Raw genomic sequence first — 23204 nt, forward strand, 5'->3', positions numbered from 1 at the left:
CCCTACGTTTTGGTTGAGGAGATGACAAGGAAGTGAACAGAGTCATTAAAGCCTTGGGGCACTGTCACTGTGGTCTCCGTGAAAAGTTTCTTGTGCTTATTTAAAATATTTTATATAATGTCCCCACAGACGTAGCCAGATGGAAAGGAAAAGAAGAAAAGATACCCCAGGCTCCCATTATACTGATAGTATATAAGAAATATGTTATTTTTGGAATGCAGCATGCTAGAAACACATAGCAGTTAAAAAAAAATTAAATTGCATGCAGTACTTATTCAGCCTGGGTGCCTGCCATGCGATGCAGACGAAAACACAGTGAAGCACACTACATGACCTTCTGCTCCCCAAGCACGTGACAGACGCAAGTTATGGGCGCCTTTCACTGGAATTAGATCCCTTGCATTTTAACAAGTGCAGCACCCCATAAATTCAGAGAGATAAAGAAGTCATCAGCCCCTATAATCTTTATCCTTACAGGGATCTTGCGGTTAATCTATAGATCTCCAGACTGGGTGCCCCAAGGTGCAGTGGGAGGCTTTTATGAACCCAGCAGCTGGTAGTGAGATTTTCCACGTATTGTGTATTGTATGGAACGTGGAGGTCCAGCTTGCTTCAGTTAAGCATCAGAATGGACTGTTTCTGATTAAGTCTTGGCAAAGCCAAGGTGATTCCTTCCTTAATGAAAAGCACTAGGGAGACCAAACGCAAAACACTGGTTATCAAAGAATAATAGGCTCACTTGAAAAGGTCTCCTGCTCTCATCACACTTCCTAAGGAGTTCCCTTCCATGTGGCCGATATAGCCGGCGTGCCAAGAATGTGCACATCAAATGATCGGGGGGGGGGGGCTGAGTTAGGCCAAGGCTGCCGTCTCTGTTTACTCCATGTAGGTTACATGGTTACCAAATACAGGGTTGCGCTTTTTGGGGGGGGTTTTTTTCTCTCTCCAAAACCCCCGCCATCCACTGTTCACGGGTTATTGAGTTCTCCCCCAGCTCCGGGCTCCCTAATTCCTCCCGCCGTCCCGCGCCGAGGCGGTCTCGCGCTCACGCTGCACCCGCCCGTCACACGTGCGGCCTGGAGCACACGCGCGGAGCCTTCGGTGGGATTCTTGTTTTTCTTGTTCGCCATGCCGTGCGATTCGGGCAGGATGTGCTGGTGGCTCGCGTGCGGCCGCCGGTGAGGCCTCACCCTGCAGATGAGTGCAGAAACAATGGGCCGAAGAGGAACAGGATGGTGCACCGTGCCAGGGCCCTCGTCTGCCCCGGGCCCTCGCCTGCCCCGGGCCCTCGTCTGCCCCGGGCCCTCGCCTGCCCCGGGCCCTCGTCTGCCCCGGGCCCTCGTCTGCCCCGGGCCCTCGTCTGCCCCGGGCCCTCGTCTGCCCAGACCATCGAGCGCAACCCCCGGGCAGGAGGGTCAGGAGCAGAGTTCGACCTCACACGCATCAGTGGAAAGTGGGCCAGAGGAGACAGCTATTATAAGAGAGGGATATTTATAAGAGCAGAGAGCCGAAGCAAGAACACAGCAGCAAAATTCTTATCACGGCACTTTTTGTTGTTTGTTAGTTACATGGAAAGTTTTAATACATTCATGTATTTAATGGTTTTTTTTACTTTCCTTCCTTTATTTGGCAGTGTTCCTGGAGTTTTAAAAGGCCTTTCAATTATGACATTACTATTTTTACATGCACTTAAGTAGCAATATATGGTGCTGATATTAAGTAGCAATCAGTCCCTATTTAGAGTGAAAATGAATATTTGATATACTTTATTTATCAGCCAAATTAATATGTATCTTAATTAATATAATCAATATCAATTAATATGTTATCAATATCAATTAATTTTGTTGCTATAGAAAGAGTAACTCTTATCCTTTGGTATCCCTGTACTCTTTTATCTCTCATCAGCTAATTATTTTGGGATGAATTAGGAGGAAGACAAGCGTGTAGCGCTATTATACTTGAGTGTAGCATCTGTAGTCTAAATAGCAGCAGTTGTCTAGCTTTGAAATAAGCCATGATCATGATGTCTCATGACATTGTTGATATTATAGTTTATATAGTTTATTTATGATTTATAGTTTATTATAGTTGATATTATATATGATACAAAGACATCTTTGATAAAGAGACATCTATCTACATCAAATCAATATTTGTGGCCACCGTTTGCCCTCAAAACAGCATCAATTCTTCTAGGTACTCTTTGCACGAGTTTTTGAATGGAAGTCAGAAGTGAGGCAGTTCCATACATCTTGTAGGATGTACCTAACCAGACCGCAGAAGAAATCACTCTATCTCTTAGTGTAAACACCTACAGATTCGATGACATTTAGATCAGGGCTCTGTGGGGCCCATATCATCACCTCCAGAAAGGCTTGTTCTTCTCCATGCTGAATATAGTTATTAACAATTTTGGCCATATGTTTGGGATCTTATCCTGCTGCAAAATAGATTTGGAGTCAACCAGATACCTTCCTGATGGTACTGCACAATGATTAAATATTTGTCTGTATTTTTCAGCATTGATTGAAAATGATTAAATCCCCAACTGTGACTGCTGAAGTCCCACTGGTCTCTGCCAGTTCTGAGCTGATCAGCACTGCTGAACATCTGATTTTGAAAGGTCGTAAGTATGATGTCTCTTGCACTACGTTTCCGTAGGTGACCACTGCGTCTACGGTCCCCTGCGTTGGCCGCTCCTTTGTGCTTCTTCCAAAGAGCCTCGTACAGCACATATCGAAACCCCCAGACTGCTGTGAGATCTGTATAAATATACAGTAAGAAGACACAGGTGCAAAGCATTAGAAAGGGACGCAGGGCAGAGCTGCCTTGGCTGTGACCATGGCGACCATGACAAATAATTCCAAATGTGGTGCTGTATGTTCTGTCTCAAAGCAGGTTGCAAATAGGTCCAGGAGGGATTTAAATGTTAGCTGTAGCGGCTACATCACATGCATGCCCTTTTCTGATTACACCTTCTTCCAGTTAGCGGACACTACAGATATACTGGGAAGTTTGCGTGCAAATACCGGGAAAGCCATAGTATTGGCCGCGTCCTCCGTTCCACACCCATAAGCTGCAAACACTGAGCCAAACTCATGGATGTGAGAACAGGAACGGTCATCTCTTTCACTAGCACGTCCCTGCAGAAACTCTGTCAGAGTTCAGCAGACACAGAGCCAAAATGATCTCGATGGGATGTAATTGCAGTGCTGAAAGCCTCAGATTGCTGTGCAGGAATGGCCGCCCACAAGCTTGCCGGAGAGGGAAAGGCCTTCGCTTTGTGACCTTTCTAGAAGCCGGCTTTGGGGTACAAGCAGGCCATGTGTGTGGTGGTGAGCGTGAAAGGCTTTCTGGGACTGGGTGGTCAGTGTTTAGTTAGTGGTCTGGTGAGGAGTGACTGTCTTCATTTGAGCAAACATGCCATTGAGCCCCCACTGTGAAATTTACCAGGAATTTACCACTCAGAAAACTTACCACAAACAACAATAAGATAATCCCAGATCATTTCTCTTTAGGTTATTCGGTCAGTTGTAGGATCTCCGAAGAGGCCCAAGTGCCGAATGTTATTTATTTCTTTCAACAACGGGAGAACTGAAGTGTCTAAGCAAGATTATTTAATTTTCCTCCTAGAGTAAATTATTCACTGAGACACATTTTGAGACTGCAGACATTGCATGACGTACTGCTTTGCCACTTTCCTCTCCCTTTGAAAATCATCATACTTCAGTAAAACAAACTTCCCTCGCGTCTATTTTGAAGAACCACCACAGAAAAAATACCACCAGTTTAACGGCAACAATTTTGAGGTTTTGATTTGGTTCTTGTCAGAGCTCAGAATACCCCTGAGGTTAAGATGAATTTGCTTCAGTCACACCAGTGCTGAGTGAAAGGGATGTTAACCTGACTTTAAACCCAGTCCCACACAAAGCACTGGCTCGACGGTGGGATTCTTAATACGTTCATGTTAAACAGGGGGTCTGGCATTCACGGGAAAAGGCACAAGCATTTTGTGTTGTGATGTTTTATTTAGTCTGAAGAGGTGCTGTGAACTGCAGCTGGCCTGGTGTTTTGTGAGCAACATTAGCATTGTTCCTCTGCCATCCAACAAGCATTGGAACCCTTAAGAACATAAAAACGTCGCTACACTGGAAGCATGGGGCCTGAATGTAAAACGTCACAAGGCGTTACTTACTCTGAGGTCATGGAGCCGTGACCTTGTCACCTCCAGCCATTCAGTGACACATAATGGCCATAACAGGATTTTGACTTTCTACACTTTGCTCAATTTGTTGAATCCATCAGATTCCAAGACTTCCTGGCAGTGCTCTGGAGCTCCACCGCTGGCAGGCCCACCAAAGCACCAGCAGGAAGTGTTGGACTCTGATGAATTCTCTGAAATTGGGTCTTGACCCCAGATGTTGATCAGAATATTTCCGTGAGCTATTGGTGACAACGCTCCAACAGACGGCCTCAGAACCTCTCATCAGAGAACCCTCGAGAGGTCTGTGCACATATGCGAATGTTCGTCTGAGCTGTCTTGTAGGTGGTAATTACTAACATCCAGTGAGCTAATAATCATCATCCCTCACATGTTTCCACTTTATAAAGAATCATCTGTAGGCCTATTGGCTTTAGAAGGAAGACAGTGATTTCTGGCTAAAGTGTTTCAGGGGCCAATGTGAATTAAAGTCAACAGAGAATTGGGAAAAAGTGAATCAATGATGAAAAGCTTTTAAATGAGCCATCAGGAAATCGTTTGATCCGCACATGGCTCACACAATGACATCACTGCTGCTCCATTTGGTGTCTTTAATCTCACCGAAAAACAAAAATGATTCATTAGCAAACAATAATTTTCTTTGTTTTACTTATTTGCTCATGATACTACAAGTGTTAGAAATACAAAAAAAAAAACTTCCACTTCTTAAAAATCTGTTACAAGTGTGAATGGGTTGCCTCACACTGCATGCTCGATTCCTTCAGCTCATTTACTTCTCTTTGATTCAGAACTACAAGGGTCTCTCAGGAATGACTGTCTCCAAGTTCACTTACCTCATGAAATATATATAATTATATATATATATATATATATATATATATATATATATATATATATATATATATATATATATATATATATATATATATATATATATAATTAGATTCTTTGATTTTATATATATATATATATATATATATATATATATATATATATATATATATATATATATATATATATATATTTAACATTTATTTTTTATGTAATAATATATATTTTAATGAACTGGAGTCACAAACATTCAGCTTGAGCCAGAGAGCGGAGGTTGGAGCGGTGTTATTTCCTCAAAGCTTAGGTCATATTTCTAGGACAGATGCGTTCATTTCAAACAAGAGGTTTAACGAAAAGCTTCAAGTCAAATAGATGTTGTTTTGCAGTGCTTTTGAAGGGGGTGAGTATTATTAAGTTATGTTATATCTCCTGCCATCAGTGCACGTAACTGTGTGTGCTTCAAGCGTGCAGTCATGTCTTAAATTATGCTATCTTGCTAATCGACATTCAATCAACAAGTATGATTGTTTTGGCCCTGCAGCCTCAAGCTTGGGCAGTCCTAACCTTTCATTTTTTGCCAAGAACGCTAATGCTAGCATCGAGACTTAGCAATGTAGGCAGTGGAGTGTGATTTATCTCCCATCTATAGCATTCATAATGTAAAGGAAGGCGCTGTGCTGGTGAAAAGTCAGTGGGACTCCCCTGGAAGGCAGGGGTAACAGAATGGAAAGCGGTTTCTCCCGCTGCGGAGATTTTCAACACAGTGATGTCATCCATCAAGCATCCAGACAGCAAACCTCAAACTGCATCCCCTGCTATCTCTCCCTAGCCCAGCGTCTCCCTGACCTCATCCAGCAGTGTTTTTATGGAAAGAGAGAAAATAGCTCAACTAGGTCAGGCCAGAGGAACTGCTATAGCCAGTGAGCTTATACTGAAGCTGGGAAAACTGTTTACACATTCTCCCTCTCTCTCTCTGTCTCTCTGTCTCTTTCTCTCTCTCTCTCTCTCTCTCTCTCTCTTCTTTCTCTCTCATTTCTCTTTCTCTCTGTGACACAAGAATGAATCTAAATGGCAGAAATTGTTAGATTTGATGAACTAAATAAAATAACCTGTAATAGCAATAGCAACCTGTAATGTAATAAGTACACCACAAATATTTGCTTTCCACAAAATGTTGATTGTATTATGTAAGACTTTCGTTTTCTTTTTCTACAGCACCACAGAACAAAGAGTAGGGAATAGGAAAGGTACACTGGGTAAAACTAGATTCAATCAATAAGTCACTGGTTTCAGTGTGTGAACGCAAAGGTCTTGCACAACCTTACTCTGTCTAAATGGATCCCTTTATTTTAACCCCTTGTTCCACAGTTCTTTTCCGCCATTATTTTGTTGCCAAATCCTTGTGTACTGGGTCACTTCCTTGTTACACATCATCTCCACCAATCCAGAAGAAATCAGGCTAAACACACTTCCTCCAGCCTGAAGAAATTCTGCTGTGAATCTTTCCATATTGGCAATGACACATATATGAAGGCAATGAATATTGATATAGCCACATGCTAATACCTTGCCTCAGACACAACTTCTAAGATATTTGAATAATGTGGTGGAAAGAGTGTCCTTGTTCTTTAGGAACACTGAGCCACTATTGTCATATGGCACAACTGGCATTTGTACCTGAAATTCAGCAGGAGACACTCAGCTCTGCATTGTTATTAGATATTTCCCCATTTCCCCACAGTCAAGGGTCACTTTGAGAGGATGCAAACCAGCAGCTGAGAACTTAAGTTACCTTAAGGGACCCTGCTTACCCCACGTATGTCCTGGTTGCCACAGGACATGACTCACATTAAGATGCAGTGCAAGTGGATGTAAGCAGATTCATTCATTTGGACACAAACAACAATCTGAACTTTTTTAAGAAAAAAAAGGTTGATGTGTGAACAGATATTATTTCTATGCAAATCCATTTCACTGGAGTATTGTTTACCCCACGTGATTCCCTTTTCAGCATTGTCCAATAGGTCTTTGCACTGCAGTAGGTCTGTGTCCAAATAGCCCTATCTCTCCAAGGCCAGTTCCAGAAAAACGTTTTCTCTTCACCCCATCCAGCCTCCCCCACCCCCTTCTCACTCTTTGCGTGTTACCCAGAAACATGCTTCTATGAATGCTGGGAAACTGAGCCTTTCAATCAGTGACTAGAACAGCGTACATACTCTGTGTGCAGTGAGTCTCAATCTAGTAACATTTGTACCAATCCCTCATGTGCAACAGACCTGCACGGCATTCAGGTAGAACGGCTTTATCGAAAATAGTTTCTAAGCACTGCTCATACCAGGTACTGTGACACCCAGAGGTTGCAGAAGTGGACAAGTCCCATACTCACATAAAAGTACAAATGCTCTGGCCATATTGTTTTTAAATGCATCTCAATAAACATATTTTTTAGTTAATTGAGTTAATAATTGCACTTAGTTTGAGTGGAGGGATATGCTACATAGCTACATAGATAAAGAGATATTTAGCACAAAATAGTTTCCAATTCTGAAATAGTTCCAGTTGTGACTATAAAAACACATAATAACAGTCAACGTTTATATTAGCAGTCTATGCTGAATAAAAAGATTATTCCCATCTGCCAGTAAAATTATACCATCTTTAAAAAACATCTGTGCTGAGATTTTGATTACCACCATCCCATTCTAACAAGAGGCCAAGAATGTTTTATTTTAATCTCAATAGTAGATCGTTCCCAAAGTTCTTTGAATCTAAGCATGCTTTTTAGGAACTAAAGATCAGTGCTGTGTGAAACGTGCTGTGTGAAAAGATCTCTGGCATCCTGCTGAGGCAGGAAGCTATGAAAGTAGCCAATCACAGGTGACCTGTAGAAATGTGCAAATACATATCTCACAGGATCATATCACGCACCACTCCCCCTCCACACCCAGCTGTTCTGGTTTTACATCCAGTCAGGTTTTCACTGGCAATCAAATTGACACTTGGTGAGATGACTGAATTGAAGATAACAAATTCGAATAACCATCCTGCTTTTAAAATATAGTGAGTAAAAGGTATTGATTTCTATCATGAAGTAAAAAGTATTAATGACAGAAACAAACTAAAGATATTTTAGAAATTTACTGAAGTATAGTAATGAAGCACATATGTTGTTACTTTCCACCACTGGTAACAACTTGTGCAAAATGTAATATACTTGTAGGTTTTTCTATAGTCTTATATTGGTGGTCTGTTTACAACAACTTTATTCTTATAGAAACTGTTTTTTTGCAGTTTGTCAAGTAGACTAGGAAAAAATAAGCTTGTATTGTGGTGTATTTATTTGGCAAAACACCTTTGTGGCTGTGTATCCGCATTGAATTCAGAAAGGAAATGACTGCAAGGGTAAAGAATGGTATAGTGAATTTAAGGCTATTTATATTCAGACTTGGTGAGTCATATCGACATTCCCATATAGAAAAAAAGATCGGTTCATACATGAGAGCTAAAAAAAAGGAACAAAATTGGTTTCAGATTCATGATCAGAGACATTTAGCAATAAAAGGAAGTGCTCGTGATTTTAACCACACCACCGTATCTGTGAAGCAGGTCAAGAACGAGCCGTAGTGCACTTAGTGGAACTGGTCTTTTCTGATTATGCGAGTGCCAACCTCAGAGGCAGGATGAGTTCTGATGTGTGTTGAAGCAGCTCCATCTGGTCTGAACAAATCAAATGTCTCGGAACTCGGTTTATCACTTTTCAGCAGGGCAGGACAATGACCCTCAGTCTGGAATGCTCTTGACTGGCCAAGTCGATCACCTGACTTGAGAGCCACTGATTAGGCATTTTATTTACTGACTGACTGGTAATAGCACTAGAGACATTGATGTGAAGTGAAAAGAACATCTTCACCATGGAGGACGTTCATCATCTGATAATGACTTTTGGTTGTGGATATCCACACCTGCAAATGACTAAATACTGAACATGAAAAATTTACGTAGATGTTAATAACCTCAAATTAAATTTTATACTGCAGTTGGTGTTCTGTTCCGCAGTGCATCACATTGGAAAGAATCTTTTTGTGGCTTTGTGCTTGGAGACATCACAAAACATTGATTTATTTAGATTGTTTTGCCTTTAGTAGAAATAAAATACATAGTACATTATTCCTTTAAATTCTTTTTTATTCCTTCTCATCTTGGATTTGGAATTAGATATGGATTCATTGATGAAATTCATTGAAAACAAGTGACCATAATGATGTGATGTACTTAGAAACAATATCAAAGTCTGTTGTCTGGTCTATGTACCACTTGTAAATTCTGTGTACTGTAGTGTTCCCAGAAAGTAGATACCTTGATTGTTCTGCCCATTAACATTGTGAAACACCACCCCCCAGCTATCTGTTGTGTGTGGCCTGGGGGCAAGGTTCCTGTGAATGATCAATCAGTGGCCTTGAAGCACAAGCCGGCACGGCTATCACCTCCCGGGAAAAGCACGGGCCTGTTCCCGTGCCGTTCTCACGTCCTCATTCAAGCACTGCAGTATTGTGTCCGTTATTAAAGCAGTCAGCACAAATGCCATATGTGCTGCCTCTGACCAGAGTCTACGCATGTATTTCTAATCTAAATGTTTTTATATAACCTTAGGCAATTTTAGAACTGTTACAGTTGTGGTATAACTCCAATGGAAGAATGTGCAGGTTGCAGCGGGACCAAGCACGTGTCCAGTTCTCCAGTAACAGTTTCATACGAACTGGACTGGAATACCTCTGTCTGGGGTCGTTCCTAGAAACAGCCAGATGTCTTGTCTGTCGTCGTTATGCGCTCTGACGTTCTCTTTGGGAAACGGCGAACAGAACCTGAAATATGATCGCATCCTGCTTCTGCTTGGGTTCCACACCTTTTTTTTTTACCAGCATGTGTGTGCAAAGACAGAGGGAAAAAAAATCAAATGCCTTGCGCATCATGTGAATGAAAGTAGATCTAAAATCAGCAGAAATGGCAGACGGTTAAAGAAGTGTAGCGGCACAGCACACATGTGCACATGTGAATCTGGATTCTGCACTCTTAAGTCAGACCTACTCAAGGAAAATGGGAACAGATATTTCAAAGGAGCTAGTGGGTTTCGGCTCGTTCGTGAATTAATAGGTCTGTCAGATTGTCTTGCTGTTGAAGGCGAACGCTGCAGTACAGAAGCAGATATAAGTCTTAATGTAATATTGATCAGTTTGGTGCAAGAAATTAGTTCTGCCACACTCAGCGCTTAAAACATCTGCTTGGACAAAATACTCTCCTAATACATAACTATATACCCTAGTTGCTCTTGAGATGATGGTCTTTGGTAGAACTGAGTAGATTCAGAAATGAGCTCACAGAATGTTCCTTATCTGATCCAATTGCATATTACAATAATGTCAAAAAAATTATAATTCCAGAATGTCAGTTTCTTAGGAAATTCCTGGTTTGGCCATGAAAAATGAAATGATCAAAGAAGCATCCAAAAGGTGTGTGACTGGAATTAAAAAATAAACAAATAATTAGAAATACAGCTGCTATCTTGAAGGTTAAAGGGTATGTTCAGATTGACCCAAAATCCAGAGGAACTGGTTTCTTACAATTATCATCAGATAATGAAATCAGATTTTGTATCACCATTGGTGTCATTGCTCTTAAAGTGTTTAAATTGTATATCTTATCTTTGGCTCTCATCACAGACTATCTAGATTTAGTTAAACTTTGACTAATGCAGAAGGGGCCAACTGCTGGGATGCCTGCCAAACCAGAACCTGGGATCTGGGATGTTTGAAGTGTCTAGGTCAATATTTGCATTTGTTTTGGTAGCTTATAGTTCAGGACTTGGTGGAGATCAAACTGTGTGGAAGTCAAATAATATTTAAGTACTATTTATAAAAAAAGAAAAAAAAGGCTAACAGTGAGGATTTTCCCCTGTAGACGGTTGGCATTTCATGACCTTCAGATTTGTTGTTTTTCATTGTGCTCTTTTATCAGAGATGTTTTTTTTTTTTTGTCATCTCTATCTCGTGTAGCAAATCCAGAGCTCACAGGTTCAGTTGAGTGCAGTGATTTTGGCAGGTTTCTAGAAGTTATTTCCTTCTTAATATAGAAGATATTTCAGAATGTTGATGTGATTCTTGTTGCTATTACTGCTGCTATTCTTCCATTGTTCTTCCATTGTTCTTAAATTGTTCTTACATTCTTCTTCTACTTCTTTTATTTCTTGCTGCTTTTAAACTAATTCTCAACACTCTGTACTGCATGGCTGATCTAGTTAAGCTATCTTCCAAATATCTTCCTTGCTTGTTTCTGACAGCGATCTGCAGTGCGTGTGTAATCTTCTTAGGGCCCAGTGTCTACAAGACCATATACATTATTTATTTAAAAGAATACCGTATTAGTGTTGCGGTTAGTTGTGGTTGTGTAAATGGGAGCAGCTAAGTGTAGGGTCTCCGGTTACATACCATAGAATTTAGCATTCAAGGCTGATGGAGAATAATGTGGTATAATGATGCAGGACAAAGCTTCATCTTCTTAAAAACCCTGGTTACAAGGCAGATGCACTAAGCTTGCATTTATTTTAAAATATCCTGGTATTAGTTTCCAATCCAAGGTTGTGAAAAAATTATAAGACCTTTCATTAGCTGATCTTGCCAAGGCATTTTTCAGGACCATGGACAGCACACAAGTTGTTTGCTGAGGGGTAAGACAGAAGATGCCAAACAAGCAACTACACTGGTTAACCAAATTTCACAGATTTTGCCAGATCCAGAAACAGTTGTTAGTAATAAATAATTTATCTCTGGGAATGATAAAGTATCAATACAGGAATATTTCTTATAAAACACTTGTGTATCCTCCTTGTTCTTAAAAAAAGTTTCACTACATTTGTAACCTCTTTTACAACCTTAATTTAGATCATAAAACACTTGAAAAAGCTATGCCCCTTGCCCCAGTTTGAAGTATTAGACATGTCACTGTGTGCAAGGCTGTGTGATCCGGAAAGTGGTAGACACAGGAGTGTGAAGTGGGTGTGAACATGGACCACAGGATTATGTCTGACACTCCCTATCACCCCCACCCTCACCCCCAACCCCACCCCCAACCCCACCCCCTTCTCTCTAATTGAACACTTTGCCTCTAATACCTCAAATAGGAACAGACAGCAAATTAAAATGATGTATAAAATTGCCCTTTTAAAGCGTTTTGAGCACAGTGATTGGGTAACAGCCAACAGTGAGATACATTCTATTGGATGATTTGCATTATGCGCTTGGAGATTCAGGGTGAGGAAAGAGGAAACCATCAGATTGAATTTCATATTGAAAACGTGCTCATATTGAAGTGCTCTTCCTCATTAAGCATTAGTCATGTTTTAGATTATCTTTTAATAATTTGCATGACAGAAGAGAGAAGAACCTTATATATAACGAACAGACAATAATAATACTTCTATTGTAACCTAGTGGCTCAAGTCCTTATGTGACTACATAACTAGACCATTACTTATATGACTAGGTAAACTGATTCTGTTTTTGTTTTGTGTTAGTGGCAGAGAATGGTTGAACTGTGTGTGTGTGTGTGTGTGTGTGTGTGTGTGTGTGTGTGTGTGTGTGTGTGTGTGTGTGTGTGTGTGTGTTCTGCTCTGCTCACCTTTGACCCACTTTCCTCCGTCAGCAGCAGCAGGGATGGTGGCGTGTGGCCGGCCGCACGCCACTCAACCTGCTCGTGTCACCTGCGATGTCACAGTGAACACATGTGCTAAAACAAATTTGGACATTTGCGTAATACGGTTACGCAAGGCCGGGTCGAGGGTAGCCTAAATACACTTATCCCAGTGCAGTAATGAAGAGATCAGTGTGTCGGTCAGACAAAGGGCCTCTTTGTGGACACTGGTAACATGGTATCAAAGCATGTGCAGTCAGGATGCCAGTGGCATTTAGAGTTTCTGACAACAGATATTGTCTGGAAATGGCTTTATAGAAGTCTGTGTTCACAAGTCTGAGGGCACAAATAAAAACGATATAAACTAAGTCAAATCATATACATGTAGGTCCACCACATACTACTCTGACTAAGCACCCATCATAATGACTTTTGTTTTTTTGACTACATCTGCTATGTCACACATCATTAACAGTCCATGCCAATGGGTCATCCCAAAAACTCCATTACTCCAGCATAAACCACTGGTGCACAACTCTAGTGAGTCTGCTATCCGGCTTTGTGTTGCATTTCCTGTACACACATTTTCCTGTGCAAATAACAAGCATAATGAAATGAACTGGATAGTAGAGAAATAGTATCACGATGCTAGAAGACATCTTGTCACGACCCATCACCAGATGGTAAGGAGTGCTGATCCAACCCCTCTGACTAACATTCCTCATTACAGATCCAGTCTAGCTCTCTTCATGCTCATATTGTTCTGAACTTTTAAACATGTTTGTATGCGAGGGCTGTTTGTGCATGCGCGTATTTCTCCAAATAATTGCTTGTTTGCTTAGGAACATGTTTTCAGCCCGTGCCCACGTATCTGGTGACAGATATCACGCTCGGTGGGGCATCAGTAGTTTGCCATCGTCTCCTCTCACAATAGAGTGACTAACAGGCACAGTGTGTCAGTGTGAATCTGTACTTCAGGGCTTGGATTGTTCTCTGTTAACCCTTTCCTCGTCCTCATTTCGGTTGCGTAAATCTAGTGGACGGCTGTTCTGGGGTCAGTTATCAGATCACGTGTCAGTCATGATGTCTGTGATCTCCAACAGAATAACTGATCCAAGAAATGTGGTTTGACACCTGTAAACAGAAGTAATTAATTGGAGACATAATAAATCTTCCGTCAAATGTAAACAGCACGTCATGATGTTGCCAGAGAACCTCTGGACGAGGAAGCAATGCAGATGAAAGACAATGCCAAATCTCCTGATGGGAGATTCTGTTTACTAAGATAGAGCACTCTTATTTCGCCTCTTTTGATCCAGGGCCTTCGGGTATCATTCACCCCCTTCTCCCTCCCAACACCAAACTGCTGACAGTTCCCCCAAACCTCTGAAATCCTTGGAGAAAACAGCTCTGTCCTTAAATCACATCTCAGTCTCTCCAAGCCTTATATAAACACCCGCAAGACAGAAACTAATATCTGGCCCTCAGACTTGTTTTTTTTTTGTATTCATAAGGAATGAGGAGGAGCAGCAAGTGCATGTTTAGGCCTGCAGAACAGCCGTTGCTGAGGGGCGGGGTCAAGTAGGGTAACATGGAAATGAGCAAATGGGATTTTCTGCACCGACATCAGCTACTCACCTGTAAAATACCAAAGCTTTTCTGAACACCCAAATCCATATAGATCCTAGCTGTAGTTCCCTACAGACTGACGCTTGCAGAAATTATTCGATCGCTCGCTTGCACGAGAAGCACCATCCACAAGGCACATATTTAACTAATATGGATGTTGCGTGCCTGTGGTCTGACCTTTTGACCTCTGGTGAAAAGCAGTCTGTAAAAGATGAACAGCAACTTTTCTCTAGCCTTTACCCTTCCCTGGGGGAGGCCAGGTCACTGCCTGTTTAAAACGATCAGTGCTGCACCAAATACACACATGCTGACTCGGGATCTACGCTCTGCGAAACGGCACTATTTGTGCAGCTGCTGTAGGTTATGGATAAATTTAATCTCATTCCTGTGAATACAGTGCAAGTGCAGCAGGCAAAACCACGTTGGGCGCCCGTAAAAAGCAAGACGAGACACTTTTGAAGCTTCCACTGACTTTACTTAAAGAAAAAACTTTTTTGGTACAAAGCATCTACATACATAAGCAGTACAAATAAAATGATACTGTAACACAAATCTGCCAGTTATGTATGTGTGCCATCATTGGGACAATTTTTCATATGTTTATATCAAAATAAATAATGCCTTTATACAGTGCCATTACTTGTATCTGAACAAAGAAAAATGCTTGGAGGCTCATTTTGCAAGAAAACTGCTCATACTACTGTAAGATTGATGACATGATGTCTCTAGACAACAATTATACATATTCAAGTATTTCATTTCAAGCAAAAGCACTGGAATACTACTGCTGTACATGGAAATATGCAAGAAGACATTATTGCTGTTTTCCCTTTGAAATGATTGTTCCATTCTTTTTGTACTGTATATATGTAGTAAAGACAGGAAATAAGTGATAAAATGGCAAAGTTTTAGACTGGAAACAGAAATATTATGGTACAGGTCTGTGGCATCTTAAGACTGCTCTTTGCTCGAAGTCCAAACTTGACTTGGTTGCAAAATGTCCTCAGCAATGGTATTCCTTGATGTTTCCCTCATGCTTTCTGGAAGCTCGTGAGACAGTCTCGGGCTACGTCCCCTCTCCCCAGTGCCCGAGCAGTGGATCTCAGAGCACAGTCCGGTTTGCTATAGCTCGTCCCCAGTCGAGCCACTCGTGATTCGCATCTCCTTCAGTGCCTTGCGTTTCCTAAAACGGAAAGTTTAACACGTTGAGGAGAGCAGATTGTTTTCAATCTCTTCTTTGAGTCCATTCCCAAAGGTAGCACCATAAAATGATTAAAAAAATAAAAAATAGTGCCATTATCATTGTTCGTGGCCTTTTGCAACGTGCCGATGTTTTTTCTTCATTATTGCACCACCGAGGGGTTAGGGGGCGGGGTTGAAAGGTGCGTAGAGAGGAGTCCAATTTAAATAAAAAATTGTTTCCTATAGTGTAACTTAAGAATCACAGGTGCAAAAGAGACAGTCACTCTGTCTCAAAAATGGATGATGTGGAAGGAAGACTGTCACACTCGCCGACGTATGCACTCGGGCAATTCAACCGCATCAGTTCTGGCCGGCCACTCTGTTAGTCAGACACCGTATTCGTCTCTCCCGTTGCCTGATCCATCGCTCGTACATTCAGCTCTGTTGCTAACAAGTCTTCAGCTGGGTTAGGTGGGACATGACACAGAATGCTCATATCTGTATTTGCAAAGGATGCTTGATGGCAAGGCTCGCGAAGAATGCCTCTGTTGATGAAGGCCGGGAGTTATAATCCCTCGTTTTCTGATAACTGGGTAGTTCTGGCTTCACTTCTGGCTGGCGTGTCTCTGGGTGCGATGTACGATAGGTGGGTGTTGGCTGGGCATGGTAATCAGAGGCCGGTGCGAGTCCGCCTCCTCCTGGGCCATGATCTTCTCAGCTTGCCTCATGAACTTTCTGCCATGAAGACTGGAAGGTACTCCTCTCCTGAGCCGCTGGGCAGCCCTCTGTTGCCATATGTCATATTTGGAAAACCTCACGTTAATGGGCCTCCTTGGGCTCTCCTGCAAAAGAAAATGGATGCATCACTTTAAGAGACCAGCTTTATACACTGATTACTTTATACTTTAAATGCAGATTACTCTGCATCAAGGCTCGAGAAATGTTCTATAAGGCTTGTGTTCTTCCATGCGTTATTCGTCTCCCCACATATACTTTGTTCACCATCTCACCACCTGAATTACTCCAGCAGGTCTGTTAAAGACTTCGAGGGTAAACAGAATGCTGCTTACTTAGCAGACTGGCTCTTGCTCAAATGTGGTATGTGGCGTTTTGCGATGGCGGGGCTATGACCCATATCTCAGACATAGGCTGCCTTTTGTTCTGCCACCAGGTCCCCACACTGGTACGGCCAACACATTCCAGTTATTACCGACTATAATGAACCAACAACGGTCTCCCGAAACCGTCAAGGTAGCTGGCTGAAGAATAGCCCAGCTGTGCAAGACCAGAGTGTCCCGAGGGTGTGTGGAGAGCGTGACTCCGAACGCCCACTCAGCGTGAATGTGCTGCTCTTAAGCGTAGCCCAATTGTTGTGCTGTTGGGTTATTTGTTATTGTTGTTTTGAAATTCAAGCCCTCGCCAGCTGGCCAGCAGTCTTGCCAACGCTTAGCATATTTTCATGCCAAGACCACATGGCGTAACAACTCACCAGAATGTGACACAGCACTTGTTTTGGTGCTCTGAATAAAGACATCACTCCGAGTGCTGTCCAGTAGACTGGCGTTGTGTTACCAAGGCCATGTGCTCGTCGATCTGTATGTCATGTTGCCAACTTGACATCAACCTTTTTTTATTTGGCTTAGTGGGCGTGTTTATGCTCTAGCAGAACCACGGTGGCAGGCTACACATACCTTGTTAAGAGTTTGTAACACTGGGACGACTTGTAGCGGCGTGGACGAGACATCGCGCTCAGACTTTGCAGGCTTGGCACAATACTGCTCCAGCAGGTGCAGATCACAGCTCCGAAAGCAGCACTCCTCTACGATGCCTCTCTGGGGACGCCGGCCGTTTGATCTGTAGGGCCTGCCTGTGGAGTGGTGGGGGAGGGGGGGGGGGAGTAAGAGAGGGAATGCATCAACACTGGGCTTGCCTCGGACCATAAGCACGCTTCTGTTTATTCCCCTAAACTCACCGATGGCTGTGGAAATGATCAATTTGTAAGACTTTAAAACAACTGACTAGTACTAGTTTACACTGACTCACACTGACTAGTACTTATAGTACTGGTAGTAGTAGTAGTAGTAGTAGTAGTAGTAGTTTTACTGGTAGTAGTAATAGTAGTTTTACTGGTATTAGTAGTAGTAGTTTTACTGGTAGTAGTAGTAGTAGTAGTAGTTTTACTGGCATTAGTAGTAGTAGTAATAGTAGTAGTACTGGTAGTAGTAGTAGTAGTAACAATAGTAGCCGTAGTAGTAGTTTTACTGTTTATTCATTCTCACTTATTCATTTTACCAATTCAAAAAGGAAGACAGTCTAAGTGAACAATAGTTTCTGCAAAACAATGTTTGAATGGATAAGCTAAATGGATCTTCTCCCCAAGCCTTTTGTCTACCCAACACAGATAAAAGATAAAGAAGACTGAGAGAAGAACAAGAGGGGAAGTCCCTCGTTTCACAGAAGAGAGAGAAAGCAAGAGAGGGAGGAAAGGGGGGGGGCGCTAATCTAATTTCATCATTTGCACCTAATGACTCCACACCACAGAGTTAAAAGAACCAAGCATGCAGTTTAAAAAATATCCAGAAAAAAACTAAAAAAATAAAATAAAACTAGTCTATGAAACTAGTCTAAGAAACACTATGAAAATCTGCATGTGCACTCTCTTACACACTCTCTTACACACTCTCTTACACATAAATCACGTTATGGGCAGACCAGTAAAGGTGTGTGAACTATGCAATATTGCCAGTTGAACAAAAATACGTCTGCATGCATGATTAATACGTGTATAACTTTAGAGAAAAACTCTTGCAAGTGGCCTATACTAAACATCTCATTGGTTTAGGAAACGCAGGATATGCGTTAGCCGTTTAGGACGAAGACCCTGGACTGTCCAGACTGGTCTTCGGGCTGCAGTAACCAGTCTACGCCTGCTGACATTCCGCGTACGTTGCTTTGAGTGGTATTAAAACTTACTGAAATAAAAGCCTCTTTCTCCACACACGAACTGAAGCGTGTCCACTAGTTCTCCACCACAGAGGGTCTCTGCCGAGGCTTGTAACGAGTGCAGTGACAATGCCACTGTGAAGAGCAACAATCTACTCGATGAAGTCATCTGCAAAATGAAAACAAGTTCGCATTTAAATCGATGCTGGACTAACCCACGCAAACGAGCTGGGATGAGCTATCGTCGAGCAGCGTTCAGTTGCATGGAAGTTTTTTTTTTTTTGCACAAACATCAGCCCCATCAAAGCAATTGAACACAAGGCTATTTACAACAAGAATGTGTAACTGACGTCCGTGCAAATACCGACTATTTAGATACTATTTGAATCTGACAAAAGATTTTGGAATTCATGGTTTGAACATGTAGCTACGATAGCTAAATCACTACAGAATAAGTGTTTTTTATGAGGTGATTTAAGAAATTTCACTGCTCTTACCGCTGTTCTCCGCTTCTCCGCTCTTCTGCACGATCTACATGAAGAGTGCGAGGTGACTCTCTGGTGATCCTCCATCGCCTGTTCTAAATGAAAAAGTGATTCGACCGGTTTGAAATGCAGTGGGTAGTCCCAGAAGGTCCGTTTAGTTTCCGAGCTGTTGCATTTGTGTGAATGATGATGCTCGAGGTTGTCTCAGAGTTCAGAGAACAGTCGGGGAACGGTAGTGAGAGGCAATTTATACCAACACCCGCCCATCGCCCCGACTGCCCCTTGCGCATGTGTGAGCTGCAGTAGCTTCGAGACAGAGTGCATTAACGTTACAGGTGCTGGTCAAAAAATTTCTCGTGAAAAAGTTCGTTTATTTAAGTAATTCCATTCAAAAAGTGAAACTTGTATATTATACTCATTCATTACACACAGCTTGAAATATTTCAATGCTTATTTTTTTTAATTGCATGATTATTACTAACAACTAATGAAGACCCCAAATTCAGTATCTCAGAAAATTTGAATTTTGTTTCAATACTGAAGACACATCGTGGCACACACTAAACAGTTAAATAACTCAAAACACCTGCAAAGACCTTTAAATGGTCTCTTAGCCTAGTTCTGTAGGTTACACAATCATGGGGCAGACTGCTGACTTGACAGTTGTCCAAAAGACGACTATTGACACCTTGCACAAGCGGGGCAAGACACAAAAGGTCATTGCTAAAGAGGCTGGCTGTTCACAGAGCTCTGTGTCCAAGCACATTAATAGAGAGGCGAAGGGAAGGAAAAGATATGGTAGAAAGAAGTGTACAAGCAATAGGGATAACTGCACCCTGGAGAGGACTGTGAAACAAAACCCATTCAAAAATGTGGGGGAGATTCACAAAGACTGGACTGCAGCTGAAGTCAGTGCTTCAAGATCCACCACGCACAGACGTACGCAAGACACGCGTTTCAGCTCTCGCATTCCTTGTGTCTCTTGAACAAGACACGGCGTCAGAAGAGTCTCGCCCGGGCTAAAGACAAAAAGGACTGGACTGATGCAGAGAAGTCCAAACTTATGAGAGGAAATGCATAGAATTCATGTTGATTGAGGTCCAGTGTAAAGTTTCCACAGTTCGTTTGGGGTGCCATGTCATCTGCTGGTGTTGTTTCACTGTGTTTTCTGAGGTCCAAGGTCAACTCAGCCATCTACCAGGAAATTTTAGATGCTGCTGACCAACTTTATGGAGATGCAGGTTTCATTTTCCAACATGACATGGCACCTGCACACAGTGCCAAAGCTACCAGTACCTGGTTTAAGGACCATGGTATCCCTGTTCTTAATTGGCCAGCAAACTCACCTGACCATAACCCCATAGAAAATGTATGGGGTACTGTAAAGAGAAAGATGCAATACACCAGAGCCAACAATGAAGAAGAGCTGAAGGCCACTATCGGAGCAACCTGGGCTCTCATAACACCTGAGCAGTGCCACAGACTGATGGACTCCATGCCACACCGCATTGCTGCAGTAATTCAGGCAAAAGGAGCCCCAGAGTGCTGTACATGCTCTTTTCATTTCCTAAAAATCCTTTTTTTGTACTGGCCTTAAGTAACATTCAAATGTTCTGAGATACTGAATATGGGGTTTTCATTAGTAGTCAGTTATATCCATCGAATTAAAATAAATAAACACTTGAAATATCAGTCAGTGTGTAATGAAGGGGTACACTATACAAGTTTCACCTTTTCAATGGAATTTCTGAAATAAATCAAGTTTTTCATCATATTCTAATTTTATGACACCTGTATACTAAAACAAACTTAGGTTTGCAAAGAATATTTACCTGAATAAACTTCAAACACCTTTTCTGATCACTGTATGCTTTCTTTCTGATTTTCAAAACCGTGATTAAAAGGACTGCATAAAATATGCAATAGCCTAATCCTGTCAGAACAACGCTTTAGGAAAACAATTATTCAATTATTATTTTTATGAGACTTGGGCATTCTCATATGCATTGTTTACGAATAACAGCCTCCCACATTGATCTGAATGGCAAACGTTTGACACCCCGAGGTGTTACGGTGCTACGATCTAAGTTTCTATCCTTTCTGATATACATGCTCAGTCAGACTTACCGTTTTGGCAACAAGAAAACTGTACATCAAATAACCAGGCGCATTGTTAATCAAATGTCTTCTGCTTTAAATACCTTTTGTCAAGAGGTCAACGAAAGGAATTTTAATTGAGGGGAGACTGCATTCTTGCTTCTCACCATAACAAAGGGGGTTGCAGTCGCATTCCAACGTATGCAAACACAAGACTGAAATTTCACTGTCACGCGAAACAAGCGCGTCTTTTTGGCTGTGCCAGCGCGCCTGTACCTGACATCAAACCCGTGGCTGGCATTCTGCACTTCTGTACGCCCCTCGTAGTCTGAATAAGGGAGATCTATCTAAATTACTTCATTTCGTCATATTTACACAGGGTGCAGTTTATAGAGTGATGTAAAAATAATGAGATCTTTCTTTGTCTTGAAGGAAAATACATAATTAAATCTGTAATTAAATTAGCTTATGGTTTTATGTGTGCATTTTATGAGCAAAACAACATTTTATGTGCATTGTACAATGCACTACTGGATAGTAATAGCAAGCTGTTAAGCAAATAACTTTCTAACAGTTTATTCCAATAATTAAATTAATATGCACTACTGTAATTGCATGTAAAACAAGCACATTGTACGTTCAGAAGTAGGCTACTGGTGTTCCTGTAGTACTATTACATTTCACTGCTGATATAATTAGATGAGCAGGGAACATGTCGCAACATGCCTCGCACTGAGGAGATTCTCTTCTCTTGCGGCTAGGCCCAGATTATCTCAGTCCACTCCCCCGGTCAACACCCCAAAGACGGGAGCTGGAGTGCTTTAGCAATTCTCCTGGCGAAAGCGTTTACATATCAAGCAACTTTACACTGTCGTAGCCGAGCACCACGTGTTTCCTTTGTGTTTCCTTGGGTTCAACATCCATAATATGACACGTGCGCTCTGGCACTCTCAAGTGGTGTAAAAATGATATAACAACTTGCACGAAAGTCATGTATGCGGTTTCTTGTAACCACTTTATAGCCTACCTGTAATGTCACCAAACCTATAAAAATCACATCCTCTCTAAAACAATGATAAGATCTTACCTGTATGATTTAACATAATATCGAATATCAAAGCAATAGACCTACAATACCAATGTTTTTCTCGGGAAATGTAACATTTCTGCATAGCTAAAAAAAAGTTTTTTTTTTATTTTTTATGATACCATACCATATTATACCATACAGAGCCGGAGTGGCTAATTGGGAGATTCGGGAGGATTCCCGATGGGCCGGCTCATGTCAATCTCTAGTTTGGGCCGATTGCGAGGGAAAATAATTTTGGGCCGGATTTGGGCATGAAACTCCCGGACTGAAAAAGGGGCCCACTCCTGCCCTGCTACCATATAACAGTTATACCATACAACAATCTAATCATGGACACAATACCCATGTCCACACTTACCTGAAGTTTATTTCTTGAGTTACAGCATCGCTCCATTACAATTGGGATTGAGGCTTTGACATTCAAAAAGATAGCCATGTGCTAACAATGCATGCAAGTACAGTTTCCTTCCGGGTCTTGATCAGATAGATTCATAAATAGAAATCTTGGAAATGTGCAGACTGAAAGTTCATGAGCTAACATGCTTCACAAAAAAGAGAAGGTGCAAAGTGGAAATTCCTGGAAGCTGATCCTGGGTCTGTCTTTCTTCCAGAGGATGCGAGTTCTCAGAAGACGTAAGCAGAGCGCTGTCAGGGGGTGATCAGGGAAGTCTCCTCCTGCCTCTGTACTCCTGGGCCAGTCATTTGTTAAGTGTTTGTTTTTTAAGCAGCATATGGGCTGGTGGCCTCACAAGTAGTACCACCTGACGAACACTAAAAACCGGATAGTGGCGATGCATGAGATACAAAAATCTGTATCATCTTCCGTGAATGAAAAGTCCTCATTATCACCACCATTCCTCTATGGTAGATATCTACTGGTACGGAGGAGCACAGAAGAAGCCACAGACATGGTAAGCACTGTAAATATCTAACTACAGTACTTCACTGTCAGTGCTCTCCAGAACATGGCTCTGAATCACTAACCCACCACCCACAACAAGGCTTAAAAAAGATTCAGAGTGAAGGCAACAGGCAATAA

At 41.8% G+C, this 23204-nt stretch overlaps 1 protein-coding gene across 1 annotated transcript; it reads right to left on the reverse strand.

Annotated features, from left to right (window-relative positions):
- Positions 1–14827: 14827 nt before the first annotated feature.
- Positions 14828–19208, reverse strand: igf2a (insulin-like growth factor 2a). Its single transcript, XM_076997746.1, has 4 exons — positions 18991–19208; positions 18524–18662; positions 17242–17417; positions 14828–16392 (listed from the first exon to the last, which is right to left on the reverse strand). Exons 1-4 carry the CDS (start codon positions 19063–19065, stop codon positions 16156–16158), a joined length of 627 nt encoding a protein of 208 aa, XP_076853861.1. The 5' UTR covers positions 19066–19208; the 3' UTR covers positions 14828–16155.
- Between the last annotated feature and the right edge of the window lie 3996 nt (positions 19209–23204).

This window comes from Brachyhypopomus gauderio, chromosome 1 (genome assembly GCF_052324685.1).
Source record: "Brachyhypopomus gauderio isolate BG-103 chromosome 1, BGAUD_0.2, whole genome shotgun sequence".
Classification (NCBI taxonomy): Eukaryota; Metazoa; Chordata; class Actinopteri; order Gymnotiformes; family Hypopomidae; genus Brachyhypopomus; species Brachyhypopomus gauderio.